This window comes from Apium graveolens, chromosome 3 (assembly GCF_009905375.1).
Source record: "Apium graveolens cultivar Ventura chromosome 3, ASM990537v1, whole genome shotgun sequence".
Taxonomy (NCBI): Eukaryota; Viridiplantae; Streptophyta; class Magnoliopsida; order Apiales; family Apiaceae; genus Apium; species Apium graveolens.
Window position 1 is genome coordinate 2828356 of NC_133649.1, and position 20332 is coordinate 2848687.

Sequence of the window (20332 nt, forward strand, 5' to 3'; positions counted from 1 at the left end):
ACGACTGATTTATTTTTTTCTATTATTCCTCTTCTTTTCTCTTTTCCTCCCATCTCTTCTCTCCCAAAAAATATCGGGAGTACAGTGTTACAACATCTCCAATGGTTTGCATTCTGGAAGGGATGCTAACTTTGTCACATAGTAAAAAATATTATTTTTAATTGCCTTTCTTCCACAACAAATTTTGGCACTCTTTTTTCACAAAACACCCCAACTCGGATGGTTGACATCCATAGATGTGAAATTCATTAAAATTACTAAAAAATATGTGTAATATAAATAAATTAGAAATATAATAAATTTGGGAATGCAAATGAAATTATCATAATAATTTATTTATCATTGGGATCACAAATGAAATTGACACCCTACCTTATAAGATGACAACTTTTGGTACCCCAATTTGGCACCCAATGCCACCTCACTTGTCATTCTATGTCATCCCAATAACAACTTCAATGGAGTACTAACAAGGGTATCAAATAACGTCGTGCCATATGGTATTGGCACACCTTGATACCCACCATTGTAATTATTTTTATAGGAGAATTTGATATAATTTATTTCAAATTTGAATTTTTAATCACGGTTGAAGATGACCTGAGACCGATCCTCATATATAATATTTGAATTATTATCTTTATAAAACCACTCTCAATTATTCTAATTTTCACATTCTCGTTCTCGATAAAAACACAAAAACCAAAGATATTCTCAAAATCTTTCCACGTGTAAAAACCAAGTTTGACCACAATTTTAAACAGAAAAAGTCAAAAAAGCCAGTTCATTCATCTCAAACCAACACTTAAAAAAAGGAAACAAAACCAAAGCAAAAGATCAACCATTTGACTTCTAAAATCTTCCACTTTCTCTCCCCCCATATACTTACAAGATTGTAAGCATTTCTGGGTCTAAAATGGCCCTTGATTTGATGAACAACAATAGCTACAAATTCCGGTCCAAAATGGAAGAAAAAACGGTCCAAGAAGCGGCCGCCGCCGGTTTACAAAGCGTCGAGAATTTGATCAAAGCTATTTCTCAGGCTAATCATCAAAACCCATATCTATCTTCTTCATCTTCATCTGAAACCGGTGATGCAGACTATAGAGCTGTTACAGATGTTGCTGTCAAAAAGTTCAAGACGTTTATTTCTTTGCTGGACCGGAACCGAACCGGTCATGCCCGGTTCAGGAGAGGGCCGGTTGTTGAAAAAGCCGGGATTGAAACTTCGGTTAACCCGGTTCAGAATCATGGGTCTGATGGGTTTCAAGTTTATAGGCCTACTGCTGTTCATCCGGTTCAGACGGTTCAACCGGTCCAGGTGGTTCAGCCGGTTCAGCGTTTACCTCCGGTTCCCAAGAAAGAGAATGTTAGTACTACAATAAGTTTTGCTGCTCCAGCTGTAGCTGTGGCTGCACCGGCGACTTCGTTTATGTCGTCGTTGACCGGAGATACTGATGGGTCGGGTTTTCAGATTACGAATATGTCCGGTTTTTCGTCGGGGAGCCGACCGGTTTCTTCGTTAAAGAGGAAGTGTAGCTCGATGAATGATGTTTCAGCTAAGTGTTCCGGCTCTTCTGGTGGTCGATGCCATTGTCCCAAGAAAAAGTAAGCAATTATTCTGTTTACCGTAATTTCGATAAATGAATAAAATTTTCTGATGCGGCTTAAGTTTATCGAAATTTCTATTATATGTTAATGGAAACCTGAAAAACAAAAACAGGGATTTTTCACTCACTTGCCACACCGCGCACTGGATTCTTGGGTGCACGGGAATTTTCGGGGATTCTTCTCTGATCCACGGGAGTGAGAGAAGATAAAATAGATACTTTGAACATTTAATCAATTAATTATTCTAAAATGCATTGGTTGGGTTATCAAGTAATAATAATATATATTTTTAACGATAATGTACTCGTAATGCACTCATGTAGTTCATTATTTAGTTTAATTTGACTGTAACTCCTTAAAAATATATAAAAATATGTTTTTTAATGTAATAATGTTTGGCGAATCCCCTGCACCCGAATCCCCATATTTTTAGATTTGCCGAATTCCCGTATTCCCGTATCCCGCACCCGCACCCGCACTCATGCTTCCTGGATGGAAACATATTCGGCCTGAAAATTTAGGGTATCTTTACTGATTTCTTTTTACCCCATCATTTACACCAATTTCACCGATCAAATTGATCTTAAATTATAAGTTTTCGCGCTTATCAGAAAAACCGTAAATTTATATATTATGATTATTTTTTTAATTAATGATGATATGTTGTATATTAGGAAGTTGAGAGTGAAGAAAGTGGTGAGAATGCCAGCTATAAGTATGAAGACATCTGATATACCACCAGATGATTTTTCTTGGAGAAAATATGGTCAAAAGCCCATCAAAGGCTCTCCACACCCCAGGTTTGTTTATCCTCCTCTCTATCAATATTGTGCACATGTAAACATTGTATTTAGTCCAATATTCATGTGTAATACATGCTTGTTGGTGTGGCATGCAAAACTATTGGTGGACATGTTAAGGTGTAGTTGAATATAACACTTTGAAGCTAAGTTAAATCATCTCATCTTTCAAAAGTCAAAATTTAGTAGATTTAAGTTAAATTGTCAGGCTCGAACGGTTTTTGTAACATACCATATCAGAAACGTGAGAATAAAGGCCGTTGTGCATTTACATCAATAATCCTAGTTTACATGACTGAGAAAATGATTGCGGCATGCTGTAGCATACGTTTGTCGTAGACCTGCCTTCTTATTTTAATCCCCAACCAAGATGATGTTTAACCTTGAGAGTCCAGGTCATGATTTTTCTTCCAAATAATGAGATTAATAGAGTTCGAATTTTGAGTTCTTTTCCGGGTGCCAGTACCGAGTTAAAATTTTAAATCTCAAGACACTTTTATTGTAAAGGGACATAATACAATCGTGTATACTCTATTTGATGATAACCGAGCTTGAGCAGTTTAGTTCAGGGAGCTTGGCTGATCTCGGACATGAACTTTGTTTTTTCGGTTGTATGTGGATTAGCTAGGCTCTTTCACGGGGCAAAAGTTAAATGTTTAAACAAGGAATTGGTGGTGATTTTTCAACTAATTATTGCATGAAAATCGAAAATTGCAGAGGGTATTACAAGTGCAGTAGTGTAAGAGGGTGTCCGGCAAGAAAGCATGTAGAGAGGGCGGTGGATGATCCGACAATGCTGATAGTAACTTACGAAGGGGAGCATAACCATTCCCAGTCTCCGAATGAAAACACAAACACTTCTCATATCCTTGAATCTGATGGCCTCAAACAATCATAACAAGAGACTCTATATATAGCCTGATCATATTTCAGAGTGTTGGATGCTTGGGTTTCAGTTGTGTGTTAATTAATGATTATGCAACTGCTTTATTTGGTATTGTATGTAGTTCTAAACTTGCAGAATGCCATTTAATTTAAGCCCTGAGTTGTTCCTTTGGATTATTTTCATTTTGGAAATTATAAGATTCGATTTCTTGCAATTAATCTACCGGCAATCTAGCATAAGAAAACTTTCATATTACTGATCTGGCACTATGTTGTAGAAATCGGCCGATTTTTCAAAAATCGCCGAGAAATTGCTAAAAATCGGTCAAAAATAGTTGTACTATTTTCAATAAATCGCCGATAAATTATCCGACTTTTTTAAGATCGCCCGATAAATCACAAATCGGTACCTCATCTGATTTCCGAAATCTTTAACACTAATCAAACTTTAAATGCCAACTAGCCCTTACAATTTGCCAGGAATATTTTGAATATGCAAACTCATCTTTTTACCTTCATCTGAGAAATACTGAAGTTGACGGAACAGTTCTTTTTACTTTTACTTGAGAAATGCTAGAGTTCTCATAACAGTTCCTTAATCCCGAGTTATCATCGTATTATTGATTATTCTCGATTTCTCGTGCATAAATATGAATTCCATTATATTAGTTTGATTCTTATCTAAATGGAAAGATGATACGAGGTACAAGAGGAAGATAAATAACATAATTTTGCTGCTCAACTTGTTGCAAATAGTGGATTAAGCACTTTAACAACTACTCGTACTAATAAATAATAATCAATTGGATTATTGAACTAATGTTTCAGCTTAAATCACCCTCCATTTCTCTTTTTGTTTGTTGCGTTGATCGATTCTTCTACGAAATTATTATATTTTCAAATTCAAAGCTAAATTATAATATTTTTATTTCAAGACCGGATACAATTTTTTGTAAATATAATTCACGAATTTTACTACAAGAGAGACGAAAAGTTGGTATTTTTAATATTTTTGTATCCGATTCGATATTATTATATGGAGCCAACCTTTCTCAATATTAAACAGACTCGCCGACAAAGCGTTAATATAGTGGTTGAACTCTTATATTCCCTTGCGGGGATCAGGTGTTCGACTGCTGACGTGTGCGTGTGTAATTAATTAGCAAAAAATATGTATTAAACAGACTCGACCATCAAATTATTCATAAAGTTATTTAAAAGAGAGAAGCAAATGATAGAGGCAAGAACAAATGGGAAGCCAATAGAAGCACTAAAATTAAATCGGCCATGGAAGGTCAAAAAGAAATATGATGGTCTCATCCTTCAATAGAGTAGGCATTACATCTAATAGCCTCCGTTCCGTGTCCAATGTCCACCCAATTATATGATCAACATTCTTGAGTGGGTTCACACTTCTTTGGCAATCTTATATTTTATCGGGCGTTGTTTCACGTCCATCCATAGTTGACAAAGACAAAACACCTGTTTATGAAATCACGAATAAAAAGAATATTAAAATTAAAACACATACTTTATACATATATAAAGATATCATTTGAGTTTAATCGTAAAAAAATCTTCTAAAATTATCGTCAATACGGTAGGGTCATCAAAAATATTCAAAAAATCCGATATTCGTCCGAAATATCCGCATTCGTATCCGAGAAAAAACGGATAATATCCGTATCCGAAATAAAACAGATATTATCTATATTCGAATCCGACGATTGCGGATACGGATATACCGTTTGATAACCCTATTTGTACCTATTCATAGAAAATTTACGTTGACGGATGATTACAATCATTATTTGTCAGCCCCCAAATATATAAACAATATCTCAATAAATTATTTATTAACATAACAAAACGTGAGTATATCCAACTCGGAAATAATGTGGGGAGGAAGGTTACATGTCCATAGACATTATTCCTAGTAAAAAGTAGAGATGTCGTTTTCGTGAATACCTCGGCTTCGTAAAATTATCGATCATAATGATTAAACCAGTTCAGTGAATGCTATATGAAGTGTTGTTTTTCTTTTAACTTTGTCCTCAACTCTCTTTTATATCTTCCTCTTCCCTTGCTATCTTTGCTGTTAGCATATCTTAAAATGAGCAAGATTTCAGCTAGACTGGTTCACTTAACCTTAACCATCATGCTTGGCATTCTCATATCTGCATGTGGCAATGCTGCTGGAGCATCTTTGCCGCGAGTTTCAGGCAGCATACCAGAGCTTGTAGCACCAGTGGTATCAGCACTGGCTCCAGCAGCAGAACAGCTGGTTTTCCAGGACTTGAAGCTATCGTTAGTGTACCCAATTATTCAAACTTTCAAGAACTTGATCACGTCGGATCCTTTAGGCATCACGAAATCATGGGTAGGCTCAGATGTATGCAAGTACAAGGGGTTTTTTTGTGACAACCCTCCATACAACACAAGTGCCTTAGTTCTAGCATCAATTGATTTTAACGGCTTCCAGCTGAGGGCTCCTTCACTCAACGGCTTCCTTGATCAGCTCCCTGATATCGCACTTTTCCATGCCAATTCAAATTTCTTTACTGGCACGATATCATCAAACATTGCTAATCTGCCTTATCTTTATGAGCTAGACATAAGCAACAATTTGTTTTCTGGATCATTTCCCACAGCAATTTTAGGTATGGATAGCCTATCTTTCTTGGATATCCGGTTCAATATGTTTACCGGATCAGTTCCTCCTCAATTGTTCATGAAAGATCTTGATGCACTCTTCATTAACAACAATAATTTCATGCAAAGGTTGCCTGATAATCTTGGCAGCTCTCACATTATTTTGCTTACATTAGCCAACAACAAGTTTTTCGGTCCAATCCCACGTGACATTGCCAAGGCCTTGTCTAGCCTTACAGAAGTCTTGTTCTTAAACAACAAGTTAAGTGGTTGCTTACCTTATGAACTCGGATTCTTGAAAGAAGCTGTAGTGTTTGATGCAGGCAATAATCAGTTAACTGGTCCAATACCATACTCCCTAGGATGCTTGGAAAGCGTTGAAGTTCTAAATTTTGCTGGTAACATGTTTTCTGGTATGGTGCCTGAGGTTGTATGTGCACTCGGAAACTTGGCAAATTTATCTCTATCTGATAATTATTTCATACAAGTAGGACCAATTTGTCGGAGCTTGATCAGGAAAGGGGTGCTTGATGTTCGGAAAAACTGCATTCCTGGACTTCCATTTCAAAGATCAATTCTGGAATGTGCAGCATTCTTTTCGCGACCTAGACATTGTCCATATTATGCATCCTACTTCTACATTCCTTGCTGGTTGTCCAACTTCAGTTCTCCTCCATTAGCTACTCTTCTAGCTCCTTCTCCAAATTAGTATTCGAAATGTTTGCTTAATCCTGTATGCAGGATCATTGTGTTTTTCCACTTAAAAAAAGCATATATCTTCATCATAATAATTTTTTTTTTGAAAATTATAAAGCTTCCTGTAAACTTGCATATCATTTATGATTACATCTTGAATCTCAGGACAGAGATCTGCCTACATTTTCATAATTTGACCAGAGATTTCATGGTGGTGTCTTATAGTCCATCAAGAATCTGGGATGAACATTTAGGTCAATGACTGACCTACTTCATGTCCATTGTTGGGATCATCTGCTGTCCAGCAGCAAATGAATCTTTATTTAACATAAAATTATTGTTCAAGATATGCCATAGTAGATATCAGGCAGTTTTGTCACTCTTCACTGTCACTGTATTTAGAAGTTTTATATTGTCAATGGGGACAAAGCATGTCATGATAATGGAGTCTACTTCATCCAAGCTTTTTTGTGTTCCACTAATAGTAGTTTCACATTTCTAAGCTAGCCAATGCCATGAAGGCTTTTAGCCTCTTTGTGCCCACTAGATACCTTAAATTATGGTTCTTTTTCCACTGACATCTTTGTGGTCTCCAATTTCAATCAACACTTGACCTGAGTGCACTATCCCAAAAAAAATAATTAAAAATTGGAAAATCCCTCTTTCAGATATTGACATTTCTTTGTAATACGGTCACATACAGGAAAAAGAAGGGATTAATGCTCCTAAGTACGTACTGATCGTAACCGCAAGCAAATTGATGGCTAGATCTGTTAGTGCACAGCTAGTATACAACTTGAGCATTAGGTCTAGCAGGACCTTAATGTCAAGGTTATTTATGATTGATCATTATATGTATTATGAATATAGGATTTGCTGAATCTAATTAGGTAGATAGAAAATGACATGTTCCATGGCCCTCTCTTAAAGCATATGGTTGAAATTTGAAAATGTTCATGATTGGAGCATCAGAATTGAAGAAGGTAGACTCAACTGTGGATTGCATTCAGTTTCTTCATTTCTACAATGATCTGTCTCTTAGTAGTGCCTCGGCCTCCAGGACAAATGACACAGTCACTGTCACCAGGTACCAGTGTTTTACGCGAGTGTTTAAAATTTAAATGTCTGGGGAAAATGTGATTAACTTTTAATAGTTCAATATTTCTTTTGGAACACATACTTTTGATCATTTCAGTAATAAGCCAAGGAATTGGCTGACAAGCGACAAACCGTCTGTTTACTGTTTAGTATCCTGTTCTTTCTGATGCCAATGAGCTGCAAACCTGAATTGCAGCTGCAAGAGTACTTCTGAATTCTAATCTGCAGTACAAGCGGGAACATGCCTTCAGTGATCACTACGTATAGAAATGTAGGGGCGATCCACACAACCTGTTTGTATTATTCGATTAATCTGCCAATTTATAATAACATCACTGCATCAGCAACACAAGAAAGATCAGAGTGCAGTCAATCAGAGTCGATGGGAGAAAGCTTCCTCGGTTGACTTCACATTGTACATAACTGTGTTCCAGCGATGTCTTTGACAGCAAACGTGTCTAAACATAAGGGCTGAGTTTCCTTAAGACAGCCTTCTTCTAACCATATATGATTTATACATGCTGTGAGTGTCATCAAATTGCAGATGGTGTGATAAAATGATGCAAATTTTAAGGATTGTGATACTGAAACTTGTAAAGATGCCGCAATGGACAAGTCCTATTGTAAATGTTATCTACAAAAAATATAAATTTGCCCAATAGCAGCTCTGATAAAAGAAGTAAACACCAAATATTCTACCTCTAGATTACAAAGTTCAAGTTCTGATGATTATCATCATTCCACATGTTCCTCTCATGTAATTAATATTCGTTTGAGTTACGAATTAGCTCAAGTTGTAAAGGCCTCCAACAAAACACCCTTGAGGCTGCTACTGCTGGTTCAAGCCCCTATTGTCTGAACATGAAATGTGAACTTTGGCACGAAAAGCTTTGTGTTTTACAAATTATATAACGGTGTATGTGGAGATCTTCCAGAACTTTCCAAGACGATTTCAAACAAATCACCTTCAGAGACCTCATCAAATTCAGGGCCTCTGTTAGTACTATTGCCATATATGTACTGACCTCTCGTTGCTGATCGGTTAAGCCACTGGGAATCAATTCTCCCCATTGAGAAAAGCTCCTTGCTGTCTTCGTAGCCCAGTGCAGGAGATTTTGTAATAGGGCCAATGAAGCAAGGATTTGGAGTTCTTTGCAGATTTGCTGGTGCATATTTGAACACACTTTGTCCAAGATTAACTAGAACCGTCATGTCAATATTAGCTGCCATTGTAGGGTACAATGGAGTTCCAAATTCTTCTGTCTTGCAATGAATTTCATGTACAAGTTCAGAATCTACAGTCAAGAACACCTTCTTCTGGCTCGGATTGTATCCGCAGCCAATCACTTTATCAACTCTTCCCCATTCTTCCTTTTCTAATTCAGAAACAAGTCTAGTGCCTGAAACCACATACACAAGACACAAATTTATATCATAATCAATTTTAACAAATTTGAAGCTGTACTAAAAGTAAAAGGCTTATTAGTGCAAGCAAATAATTCTAATATTTCCCCGAATCTTGAATTTATCAAACTGAGGCCTTTACATGCCTCCTCTAACCCCTTAAGTTTTTAGATGAGCTGGTTACTCAACATGATCATATATTTAACACTTAGATGTTATCGTAAGTCTCAGAATTAAGGTTTCATCGGTAGCAAACTGACTAGAGTCATTCTCCTCTCCTCCCTCGCGCTCACAATGTACTTAAAAATCTATTTGAAACAGAAAAGTACTAATATATGAGAAAAGCGAAAGGAGAAAAAATTACCATCAAGGTAAACGGAGCCGTTAGAATTGAAACCAATGGATCCTGAATAACTTCCAGGAAGCTTTAACGGAAGAAAGCCTCCTCCACTTAAGCCCAACGACAATGCAACCACACCATTCTTTCCGTCTTCTTTAAAACCAGTTACCGATTCATCCAATTTACTGTTCCCATAGCCATTGTCAATACTTGCAACATGAATAATAGATTCTGATTCATCTTGGATCAGCTTAGCCTTCTCCCCTTCAGATTTCGCGCCTTCTGTACTGCCAACGCCTCCTACCCCGTGATCATCATTTTCACCACAAGCCAAGATTGTGATCTCAAAATAAGCCTCTCTTGGAAAAGCTGAATTCCCTAAAGAAGGCCCTGGAAAAGGCAAACCAGTCTTGATCACAGAATTAGCAGAAACACTCGAATTCGACTTCTCCAAACCAGAATTAAGTCTAACTTTCTGCATAAAATCAGCTGATCCCTGACAAACTTCCCAACTAATCTCCACTCCCATCTCATTAACCTGATCACCAGCTGCACACACACCTAACAAAGTCCGAGCTGATCGTACAGACGGAGAAGCTGTATAACAAGCATAGTTAGTAAAAGCAAATCTTGACCATCCATTCTCAACTGCATCAGTAACAAGTGCAGGATTATCAGACCAGCTAAACAAAGGTTTCGATGAAACCCCACGTCGAAAAACATAGTAATTAGGCCTTTTAGTACAAGTTTCTTGATGAAGTTGATGAAGCCTAACAATTCCATTCTCTATATTTGTTGCAATATGTTGTTTTTTAACATGACAGCATTTTTGTAACAACATGATCAACAAAAGCATCAAGAATGTGACAACAGCCACCATCAACACTACGTGTATCCATCTGATCATCTCTTAATAGTCCGGAAAGTCGGGCTGTTACACTTATCAATATTTGTGTCAACCAAAAAAATGAAAATTCAAGAACTAAGAGGAGAAAGGAGGGTGGCTGTTAATGAAGAAGAGAAGGCAGATGAGCGTGGACTATGACAAGTTCAAGATAGGCTGGAGAAGATGTGAAGAAATTATTTATGAAATAGAAATGTGTAAAAAATTAAATAAAATAAAATGGTGCGATGTGTTATGTAGTAAGATTAATTTAGATTAAAGAAACGCGGAGTGGGGATTTATAAAATAAGTAGATTTAAAAGTGAGAGGAAAGAGAAGGGAGTTAATGTTGTTGTCGGGAGGTTCTTCTAGATAAGCCAAATATTTTGAGGTGTACATGACTTGATATTAGTGTAGGGATGCTGTTATTTTTTATAAATATTTTATTTTTTATTTAATATTAAAATTATTGATTAATTATTTTAAATTTTGGAAATTATTTTTTAAAATAATCTAAATGCTTTATAATAATATATTTTTTTTTCTATTATATGATAAGGTGAATTTTAGTCAAAATTTGGTCAGGTTGACCAGATCGAAGCGAGTATAATTTTTGGATTATTTTTTTAGTTAATTGTTCTATCTTGCACCTAAGATTAAAAGAATAAAACGATATTTTTAAAAAGTGTGGCAATGAATATTTCAAAAGAACTAATCAACTTTTTTACTTGGTGTATTCTATTCAGATTTTAATTATTATTATTAATTTCTAAATTATGGTAAATGTAGGTGATTTAATATTCTATGCTCCAATAAAATTTAGGTGAGATCTCAAAAAATTAAAATTCTCCAAACTTAACAAATTTCCAATTTTTTTTAAAGTCAACTAGTTTTTAAATATCACTATATTTTAAAATATTATTTATAGTGCATATTCAATATCTGTAAATTTTGAAATATTTGAATACATCTAGATTTTTCTAGATTTTTTAAAATTTGAATTCTAAATTTAAATTGAATATCTCAATTATCTTTTTTAAAGAATCTAAATTAAATGCATGTCATTCAAATTGTATCAATGGGACAAATTTTTTGTTTTAAAGATTCATAAAGTTAAATTCTCATATGCTCTTCTTGTATCTATATCTCAAATACACCAAAAAGAATATGTTAGCTGCTATTTAAAAGTAAAAGAAAAAGAAAAGCAATCTCTGATTTTCAACTTCTGGAGAAATTGGAGGAGACAATGAGATATAAAACTGAAAGTAAGAAAAAAAGTAGAATTTAGTGTCTGACTTTTGAAGACATGATTTTTGCCATTAGCCATGTCATTTTGCCATGTAAGCAGGGGTGATCATGATTTTATCGATTAATTTTCGATTATTTTTTTAATATTATTAATCTGATTTTTCAAATTCGAGTAACTCTATTTATTAATTGGTATGGTAAATAAACTATTATATATAAAATATAATTTTATTCTAAATTTAAATAAGTATAAATTATATATATGATAAATATATATTAACTTTGATGTCATTTGTTAGTGATTTATCGAATTCGTTAACTATTTTGACCAATTTTTCGGTAATTTTTTAAATATCAGTTAATTTAATCATATTATAGTTATAAATAATTGTAAAGGTACAGATTAGTTATTTCTGTAATTTTCACATGAAAAATGGTCATTTTATCTATATTATCTTAAAGGCTACTAATGCCCATTTAGAATTTACCCATGAATTTATCCATGACCCACTATCCATGACCCATTTAATTTTTTTACACATAAAACATTATATTATACACATATCCATGGATCTTTTAAGATTTAAATGAATTATAACCCATTTTAGAAACTAACCTAAATGCACCTAACCCACTCCCTGATTGTAGCAACTGAATGGTACGTTTGAATTTTTTTGAATTTGTTTACACGTGAAATCAATCTACTTTATCATCCCTCACAATCAAATTTCAAAATTCGAATTCTTATGTATCTTTTTGATTCTATAATACTCATCCGCGCCTTCAATTCATTATCGTTTACTCATCTTTTTTTGATTTGTGCAGATAAGAGACGATGATGATTTAGCTCCGCCGATCTCCTGTCAAACATGGATTCACGCTCCCTGGAAGGCTCATGATCTGCAAGGACATCACTTTTAGGTTTGATTTCATCATGAATAACTGTTAACTATCAATCACGTTAAGTGTTATATGATTTTGAATGATTTTATGTTTTTGTCCGTAGGGTTGAAACGTTTGATTCGTAGCCAAGATTCAACAGATCAGGGCTCAAATCAATCTTCTCTGTTGCAGGCAACCCCAAGTTTTTCTGTTTATGAGTCGAATGGTGAATATCATTCTTCCTCTTACATTTTGTATGTAGATTGTGTTCTAATTCATGTTCTTATATTCGTCTCATTGAATTAGTTGTGAAGCGTAGAAACGTATGTGTTGAAAAAGAAAATCAGAGTCCCAATGTTACAGTCTCGAATACACAATCAACAGGTTCTGCATTATCATCTGGTATGTTTTCCATTATTATTGTTTATTATCTGTTACATTAGTGAATGTTGGGAACTCATGATTCATATGCATTTTGTAGTTGGATTTAGGTCTCCTTTACAGACATTATTCAATAGTAATACAAATGTATTGCGAGATTCCAGTCCACACAATCCATCTAATTTTGTTGCTGATGTTTTGTCTAATAGAACCACCCGGACTTCCTTCACAGGTATTTGTGTTTGTTTTACCAATGTAAAGTTCAGAAGTGGGAATGTTTGTATGACTATTTGTTCTGTTTTTTTTGTTGTAGATTTGAAACGTATGAGCAGAAGTGTGGGTTTGAGACCTCTTGGTGGATCAAATAGCACGCTTGTCAGTGTACAAATTTCACCTATTTCGGGGATTACAGTTGAAGAGAATAACACTCTAATTGCTAGGTGCATAAATCAGCCTGCTACACTCTCAGATATTACCAATTTGTCGTGTATGTTACATTATAACTTTATATTGAAATAAATATTTTTGTATGCTCTGTTGCGTTTACTAAATTGCTAACATTATATCATGTTGTTTGTTACAGCTGTGAAAAGGAAGTGTTACGCTTCAGAATTTCAGATGGCGTGTAAGACTCTTCAATAAATTTTTTGACAAATATAAAAATACTATGCCATCCTCCAGTTTTCTTATTTTACGTATTAACACTATTGAACATCCATAAGTGTTTGACGTTTTATTATATTCGTGTTATGAGGTCCATCCAAGTGTGTTTTAGCGGTTCTTTGCCAACAAATTTTGAATCATTGTACCAAGTTACCGAAATTGAACCCTAAATTGTGATTCTGGCATCTGTTAGAGTCTTTATGTATCGAGGTTAATGTCTTATTTTTTATATTAAAAACCTTTAAAATTGTAAGCGTTATCATAGGTTATACAATTCGTTCTAGCTCTTAAATAATAAATATTTTTCGCTCTTGAAAACAGGAAGAGCGCAGATCAGCAATATTCCGTCAACAAAGGTTTTTGTCAATCTTGATTATCCTGATGTCTTATATTTGAGGCAGAGGTAACGAAATATAAATTATATATTTTTGAATTTTACATCATTTTTTTCATATAAACGCTTATAAGTTTTACATACTTTGCAATATAGGTTGATGGACATTTGACAAATCCAAATATGACGCTGCAGAACCATTCCCGTCAACGGAAACTTGAAGACAATTTTTTTTCCTGCATTTCTATTAAACTTCTTGATTCAACCGCATTGTCGTATTTGTTTTGATTAAATTTATTTACCACGCTATGGATTATTTTTTAATTTCTCTGTAAATCATAATTATGCCAGTATTTGTCTTTATTAAATGTTCGAACAATTTTGATCACATTATCTCAACTCGACAGTTTAAATAAATACATTAATTTAATATGTATATTCTAAAGTTTTGAAAAAAGATGTTATATATAATTCCATTTCGAAAAAATCAAACAGATTCTGTTATAAATATTCATACCATTTTCATATCTTATGCATATTTTTAAATGAATTAGAGAAACAGACAGAGTAATGAAAAAAAATATACAAGCTAATAAAAAAAAAGGGATCAATAAGACTTTGATTGTGATGATTGGATTAATTTAATTGATTAACCTTAATTAATTAATTAACTCAAAATTTAAAATATAATATTCTGTTACATCTAAATTGTACTTATATATTCAAAAATTATATTGAATAGATAGGAAGATAATTGATGATTAATGACCTAATCATTGAGGATTATATTGTTGTCGGTCTTCATCTTACATATTTTAAAAAAAATATCAATTATAATCAACTTACCAGATTGAATAAGATAATTGATGAATAATTAGAGAATCAATCAAGACCATATTGTTGGCAGTCTTTATCATACAGTTAAAATAGAGTATCAATTAGCATCAATTTACCAGTTTGAATATATCATTGAGATAAAATAGAGTATTATAACCTATCAAGTTGCATATATCATTTGCAAATGCATTTTATTTTAATGCCTTGAGATAAACATCAAACATACTTTGACACTAAAAATAAAACTTTAGGTTTCCTCTCTATTTGTTCTCTCTAAAAACATCATTGATTGGTACGAACTGATCTAATATGTTATCATTATTTCTTCATCGTGCATGCTGTCATTTTTTGTTAATATTTTGAAGTTTTTAATTCCTCAATTGTTAATGCTTGACACTTTGTTTAATTGACTTGAACAAAAGCTTCAATGGAGTCTGCAGTATTCAATCTTATTGAGGACATTGATCAATCGACTACCAATTGGAAGATTAAGGCTAGAGTAATTAGGATGTGGACCAGCGTTAGCTCTGAGAATGGATCAGTAAAAGGATATAATGTCATTCTGCTTGATGATGATGTAAGTCTTATGTTGTAAATTTTTTTAATGGTATTACATAAAATCCTACATTCTTTTGTATACCAAATGTAACATCCTCTTTTGTTTTAGAATAATCACGTCCATGCATTTTCTTATCCCAATATTTGGAATGGATTCAACACTCCTGTGATTGAAGGAGGCGTTTATGTTTTTGACCAATTTTCTGTGAAAGCTGCTGTCGGCAATCTGAAGCCTGTACAAACTGATATCTACATCAGATTTTCACAATATACTACGGTCACTGCTGCTGAAGACGATGGCATGATTCCTGCCTACAAATTCGAATTTCTGGATTTAGGTGATCTTTTTGCTGAGGCCAGCAAATATCAGCCACAACAACAGCCTGAATTTGCTATAGGTGACCTTAATATAATACTCTTTTGGTTTAGATTATTAGTTCTTTTAAATGTGTTCCTTAATATTTCACTGCATTTTATCTTTGACCAAATCAAATATATTGCTATGTTTAATTTAGATGTAATTGGAGTTATTGAAGATTTTGAACCTCTAACGAAACTTGACACAAAATTTGGCATGCGAGACGTTGTCAAATTCAGGATTTGTGATTCCAGGTTTGTCGAATGTATTAATATTTATACTATAATTATAATTATTTTCTCAGTTCGTCTCTAATGTGGAAGTTGTATATCCTGAAATATATGTTATTTTTTCAATATAGTAATCAGCATAAAGTAAGTGTTTGGGGAGATCTTGCTGTGTTTGCCAATAACATTTATACTAAGGGATTCCAGTCTCCAGTAATTGCAATAATAACGAGCACAAAAGTTACAACTTTCATGAGTAAGTTCTCTTTAACTACTTAGTATAAATGACCTTGACATTATACAATAAATTACTGAACTATATTGTTTTGATTTAGATACTGTGCAGATTGGTACTTTGCCATCTTCAAAATTGTACCTCGACCTAGATGATGAATCCGTGACTGATATGAGGATGAGGTAGTACGATTAAAAAATATATTAATTACATAATTACAGCACATTTGCATGTTTAATAACAATTGATATGAGGCTGAGTTAATAAACATCAATGTTTACCTTTGTAGGTTGAAGGAGGAGGGATATTTGTCAAAGAGAGAAAAATATCTTAAGGCGGCAAAATCTGAATTTGTTCAACCCTTTATGGAATGAATGACATTAAAGGATCTCAATGAAAATCTGACATATGATGACTTGAAGGTTTTATAACCTTTACAAAATTTGCACGACACAACCATATTGAATATGATTTATTTTTAAATCTGAATCTTTTTCACTTCAAACAGAAGAGGATATACACCACGTTCTCAGTTGTTAAGGTGGATGAGGATGTAGCATGCTGGTTTTACAGTTGTAACAAATGTCAACAAGAGGTTGAGCGGCTTGACAGGAGATTTCGATGTAATAATTTTACTCGCATAATTCCGGTTGCCCCTAAAAGGTATATCAAATTAGAGTTATATTAAAAATTTATTAAGTTTTAGTCTATATTAAAGTCAACTTTCAATAGTTATCACAAAATTCCTTATAAATTCAGGTTTCGTATCATGGTCCTTGCCGAAGATGATACATTTTCATGTAATATTATGCTCATGGACCGAGCTGCTAGAAGGATTGTTGGCACAAGTGCAGCAAAAACGTATAATGATTTTGAGAAGGTATAAATTCATTACAACGAAGCAGATCCAATGAAATGTTCTAAAATGTTAATTAAAGTGTTTAACAATTATTACATTATATCAGGCTCCTGAAGAAGTCCTTCATCAGGTACTTAAAGATTTGGTTGGAAAGGAAGTCACTGTCATTATTCAATTGAACAAAGCAAATGTAACTGAGGATAGTACCATATTTGATGCAAATGACATATTTGACACGACTACGCAGAGTCCAAGTCATCTGAATTTGCACATATATTAGAATCTTCCTCCATCAACTTTTCCGTTAATGTAATTTTGGTTTTTATATGTTATAATACTTGAATCATTATAATTTTATAACTTTTAGTCTTCCAACAAATCTTTACAAATCGTAATTGTTTTTGTGTTAGTCCGTCGATCTTGATGCCATTGATCATACTCCGGGCTCTGCAAAATCAGTTACCAAAAAAATTAAAAAGGTAAGATACATTTATGCATTGTATTTTGTTTTTTTGCATTTAATCACTTACATTCCGTTCATTAATTATCATCATATTAATTATCTATATTCTATTAATTAATTTTTTCTGTTGATTTGGTCATATTCTAAGAATTTTTAATTTGTTAAAATTTGCAGGAGAAGTAATACAGCAGTTAAGCACTCAATTATTTTGCTCGATGTTATGTACGAAAGATGGATTGGATTGGTGTTTAGCATTTCTGAATTTCGTTTTAAATAATCATCATTTTCAAGTTGTTCATCTTTTATTTGGCATGGATGCAGCATTTGTGTTTGCAATCCAATTTCCTCAGTTTTTAATTATTAAATTTCCTTATCATATTGAACTGTAAACTTGGTTTGCTGATGTTGAAAGTTTGCTTTTCCTATTTGAATCAATGAAGAATGTGTATTGGTTGTTTTTGTCGTTTATTTCGTACTATTGTCAAATTGCGTTATTGATATTTAATACAATTCTTATGGGGACACCAAAGTTTAGTAAGCAGTTTTTAGTTATAACTGATTCTATTAAGTAATATAGTATAAGTATAACTGTTTTAAGTTAGTTTTTTTCAAGTCACAAATTGGTAGCCATTCCCCAATAGTCACATCTTTCCATTGTATTTTGTATTTATAGAAGTATGTCATTATATTTGAGATTAGTTGTCTGTCAACCTTTGATTGAACCCAAAGAAATACGTAAATCATGGAACATGTTGAACGTGTATGGCAATTCCCTGCTCAAGGTTGGATGAAGATAAATGTTCACAGTGAGTTTATTCAGAATGCTCCTGAAGGTCAGAATAGAAATGGCATTGGCGTTGTTGTGAGAGATTCAAATGGTCTTCTTATTCGATTAACATATGGCACCATTCTGGGCTTAATAATCTTAATAGTGCCTTATGGGCTGTTTTGATAGGAATGCGTAGAGCATTTCAAGACCAGTACGAACGTGTTATCATTGAGACTGATAATATCCAGGCTTACCGTGAATGCAAGTATTATAGAGAGGATGGAATAACACCACATACTAGGAGTACATTCAGATGTATCCTTTCACGTCTTAATGATCATAACATTCGTTATGAAATTAATTTGGTACATCCGCAGAGGAACTCTGTTGCAAGACGTCTGGCATCAATTGGTAGACAAAATCTGCACGATTTGCAGACATTGGACCGGCCTGTTGACAACATTCAAGAATTTCTTAATATGGATTTAGGTCTTGGCCCTCCACGAGCACAATTTCAGGATGTTGAGATTAATGACCCTGAACCTGTTCAAGATGGACAGGTTGTGAATTTCTAAGCATGTTCAATAGTTTGTGATTGTTCCTGTTAAGTATGTATATGTGAATATGTAACAAATTTGTACAGTTTGGTTATATATATGAATGCAAATATTTATCTTAATTGTGAAAAATGTTTTTTGTAAAAGATAATGATTTGATGTTACATGCATTGTCCATCACTAAATTTGACCCATATCTATAAAGTTGTATCTTTCTTACTTACACGTTTATCAATTCGAGTCATGATTATGTTGATTTTCACAAGGCAAATATATAATGAAAATTATTTTGATTACAACAAGTCATAATGATGTAGTATTCATTTCCAATAATCCAAGAAACCCCCATTGTTACTTTACGTTTTTCTAAATTTACATACTTTTAAACAATTACAAAGTAGAGTAGGAAATGAAAAGGTTTTATTCACATTCAATTCAGTTAACTCTAGTATTTGGAATACAGAAAGCATCTTATTTTCTCACAAACTTGCTCAGCTCCAAGTGTGCTATCAATTACATATATAATAGTTGTAGAACATTTTCTTATTTATAGACCTTATCACAATCAGTTAAAATTCTATTTTTCTTCATTGCACAAAATACTCTCTTCAGTTCATCATGCCAAACTTTAACATTTTCACCGTCAATACTGACATTATGTCTATATTGTTTGGCTTCTTAATACACGATCTTGATAGCTTTCAGATGTTCGGAAAGTTTCTGATGGCCTACTATACCAAATCTAGCTGAATACAAATTAAGGAGATGTTGCAGAAGCTCAACTGGGATGCTCTATACCAGTACCATAATCATTATCTAGAAGTTCGGCGTGACCAATTCCATGGTTTCATTCTTTTTGCCATTTCTCTGGAAGTTGAGCAAGCTATGTTTTATAACTCGGTTCGAATGCTTTTCATGCGCAACAATGTGGATCATAATCTTCAAACTCTCTCTTTTCTCTCCATTAATCATTTCCCATCTTATTTTAGTTATGTGTTTTTTAGAGCAGTTTACAGACCATATGAAAGAGATCGGGTTGTTGAAGAAATGTCTCATATTCTTGCAATCCTTGATCTTAGATCGAAATTATTAGACATTGTTCATTTGCTTGAAGATATATACTATAACATATCAGACGTAGATAATCTACTTCTTGTTTCTAAATTTTGTCCAAATGCTATAAATAAAGACCCGATCAACAGGATTGAAGGGAATCCTTTTGGTGAAGAGCTTAGGTATTCACTTTCTGAGTTGACTGTTAAGGAAAAGTACAGTGAAGAAGGTGATTTCTATCATGCACGCTTAACCATGTCACATATCTGGAATTCAAGTTCTGGTCATTGCAAAGTGCAACTACTTTTGTTCAAGATTTTGCTGGGTGATGTTTGTGATTGATCTGTTGCACTTTTATTTAATTTTAGTACAAAATTAAAACCTTTGGTAGTTGAACTTATGTTATTTCTAGCCTTGATAATGAATGCTCTATTGTTGTTCTGTCCTTTTGTTTAAAGTTACATGACAATGATCTGTAATATATATGTTTTGAACATGTAAATGACATTATTGTGGTATATATTCCAAGATAGATTGTA

General features: G+C 33.6%; 4 protein-coding genes across 4 annotated transcripts; 3 read left to right on the forward strand and 1 right to left on the reverse strand.

Annotated features, from left to right (window-relative positions):
* The first annotated feature begins 819 nt into the window (after positions 1 to 819).
* LOC141711421 (putative WRKY transcription factor 15) lies at positions 820 to 3473 on the forward strand. The gene is made up of 3 exons (XM_074513855.1): positions 820 to 1608; positions 2286 to 2411; positions 3129 to 3473. Exons 1-3 carry the CDS (start codon positions 917 to 919, stop codon positions 3307 to 3309), a joined length of 999 nt encoding a protein of 332 aa, XP_074369956.1. The 5' UTR covers positions 820 to 916; the 3' UTR covers positions 3310 to 3473.
* A 1847-nt stretch (positions 3474 to 5320) lies between these two features.
* LOC141711422 (uncharacterized protein At4g06744-like) lies at positions 5321 to 6794 on the forward strand. Its single transcript, XM_074513856.1, has one exon. It carries the CDS (start codon positions 5410 to 5412, stop codon positions 6655 to 6657), a length of 1248 nt encoding a protein of 415 aa, XP_074369957.1. The 5' UTR covers positions 5321 to 5409; the 3' UTR covers positions 6658 to 6794.
* A 1548-nt stretch (positions 6795 to 8342) lies between these two features.
* Positions 8343 to 10623, reverse strand: LOC141711423 (uncharacterized). The gene is made up of 2 exons (XM_074513857.1): positions 9511 to 10623; positions 8343 to 9142 (listed from the first exon to the last, which is right to left on the reverse strand). Exons 1-2 carry the CDS (start codon positions 10391 to 10393, stop codon positions 8640 to 8642), a joined length of 1386 nt encoding a protein of 461 aa, XP_074369958.1. The 5' UTR covers positions 10394 to 10623; the 3' UTR covers positions 8343 to 8639.
* Positions 10624 to 15141: 4518 nt separating this feature from the next.
* Positions 15142 to 17231, forward strand: LOC141711262 (replication protein A 70 kDa DNA-binding subunit C-like). The gene is made up of 9 exons (XM_074513664.1): positions 15142 to 15291; positions 15382 to 15670; positions 15788 to 15884; positions 15992 to 16070; positions 16204 to 16274; positions 16382 to 16445; positions 16601 to 16755; positions 16852 to 16972; positions 17058 to 17231. Exons 1-9 carry the CDS (start codon positions 15142 to 15144, stop codon positions 17229 to 17231), a joined length of 1200 nt encoding a protein of 399 aa, XP_074369765.1.
* The last annotated feature ends 3101 nt before the right edge of the window (positions 17232 to 20332 follow it).

Bases quoted from the DNA above. Each gene is read 5' to 3' on its own strand.
- LOC141711422 (XM_074513856.1), top strand. From the start codon at position 5,410: ATGAGCAAGATTTCAGCTAGACTGGTTCACTTAACCTTAACCATCATG.
- LOC141711262 (XM_074513664.1), top strand. From the start codon at position 15,142: ATGGAGTCTGCAGTATTCAATCTTATTGAGGACATTGATCAATCGACT. The intron at 15,885-15,991 runs GTTTGTCGAATG...TTTTCAATATAG, and splicing joins TTCAGGATTTGTGATTCCAG to TAATCAGCATAAAGTAAGTG. The intron at 16,275-16,381 runs GTAGTACGATTA...TTACCTTTGTAG, and splicing joins GTGACTGATATGAGGATGAG to GTTGAAGGAGGAGGGATATT.
- LOC141711423 (XM_074513857.1), bottom strand. From the start codon at position 10,393: ATGATCAGATGGATACACGTAGTGTTGATGGTGGCTGTTGTCACATTC. The intron at 9,143-9,510 runs GTAATTTTTTCT...ATGTGGTTTCAG, and splicing joins CGGCTCCGTTTACCTTGATG to GCACTAGACTTGTTTCTGAA.
- LOC141711421 (XM_074513855.1), top strand. From the start codon at position 917: ATGGCCCTTGATTTGATGAACAACAATAGCTACAAATTCCGGTCCAAA. The intron at 1,609-2,285 runs GTAAGCAATTAT...GTTGTATATTAG, and splicing joins TGCCATTGTCCCAAGAAAAA to GAAGTTGAGAGTGAAGAAAG. The intron at 2,412-3,128 runs GTTTGTTTATCC...CGAAAATTGCAG, and splicing joins AAAGGCTCTCCACACCCCAG to AGGGTATTACAAGTGCAGTA.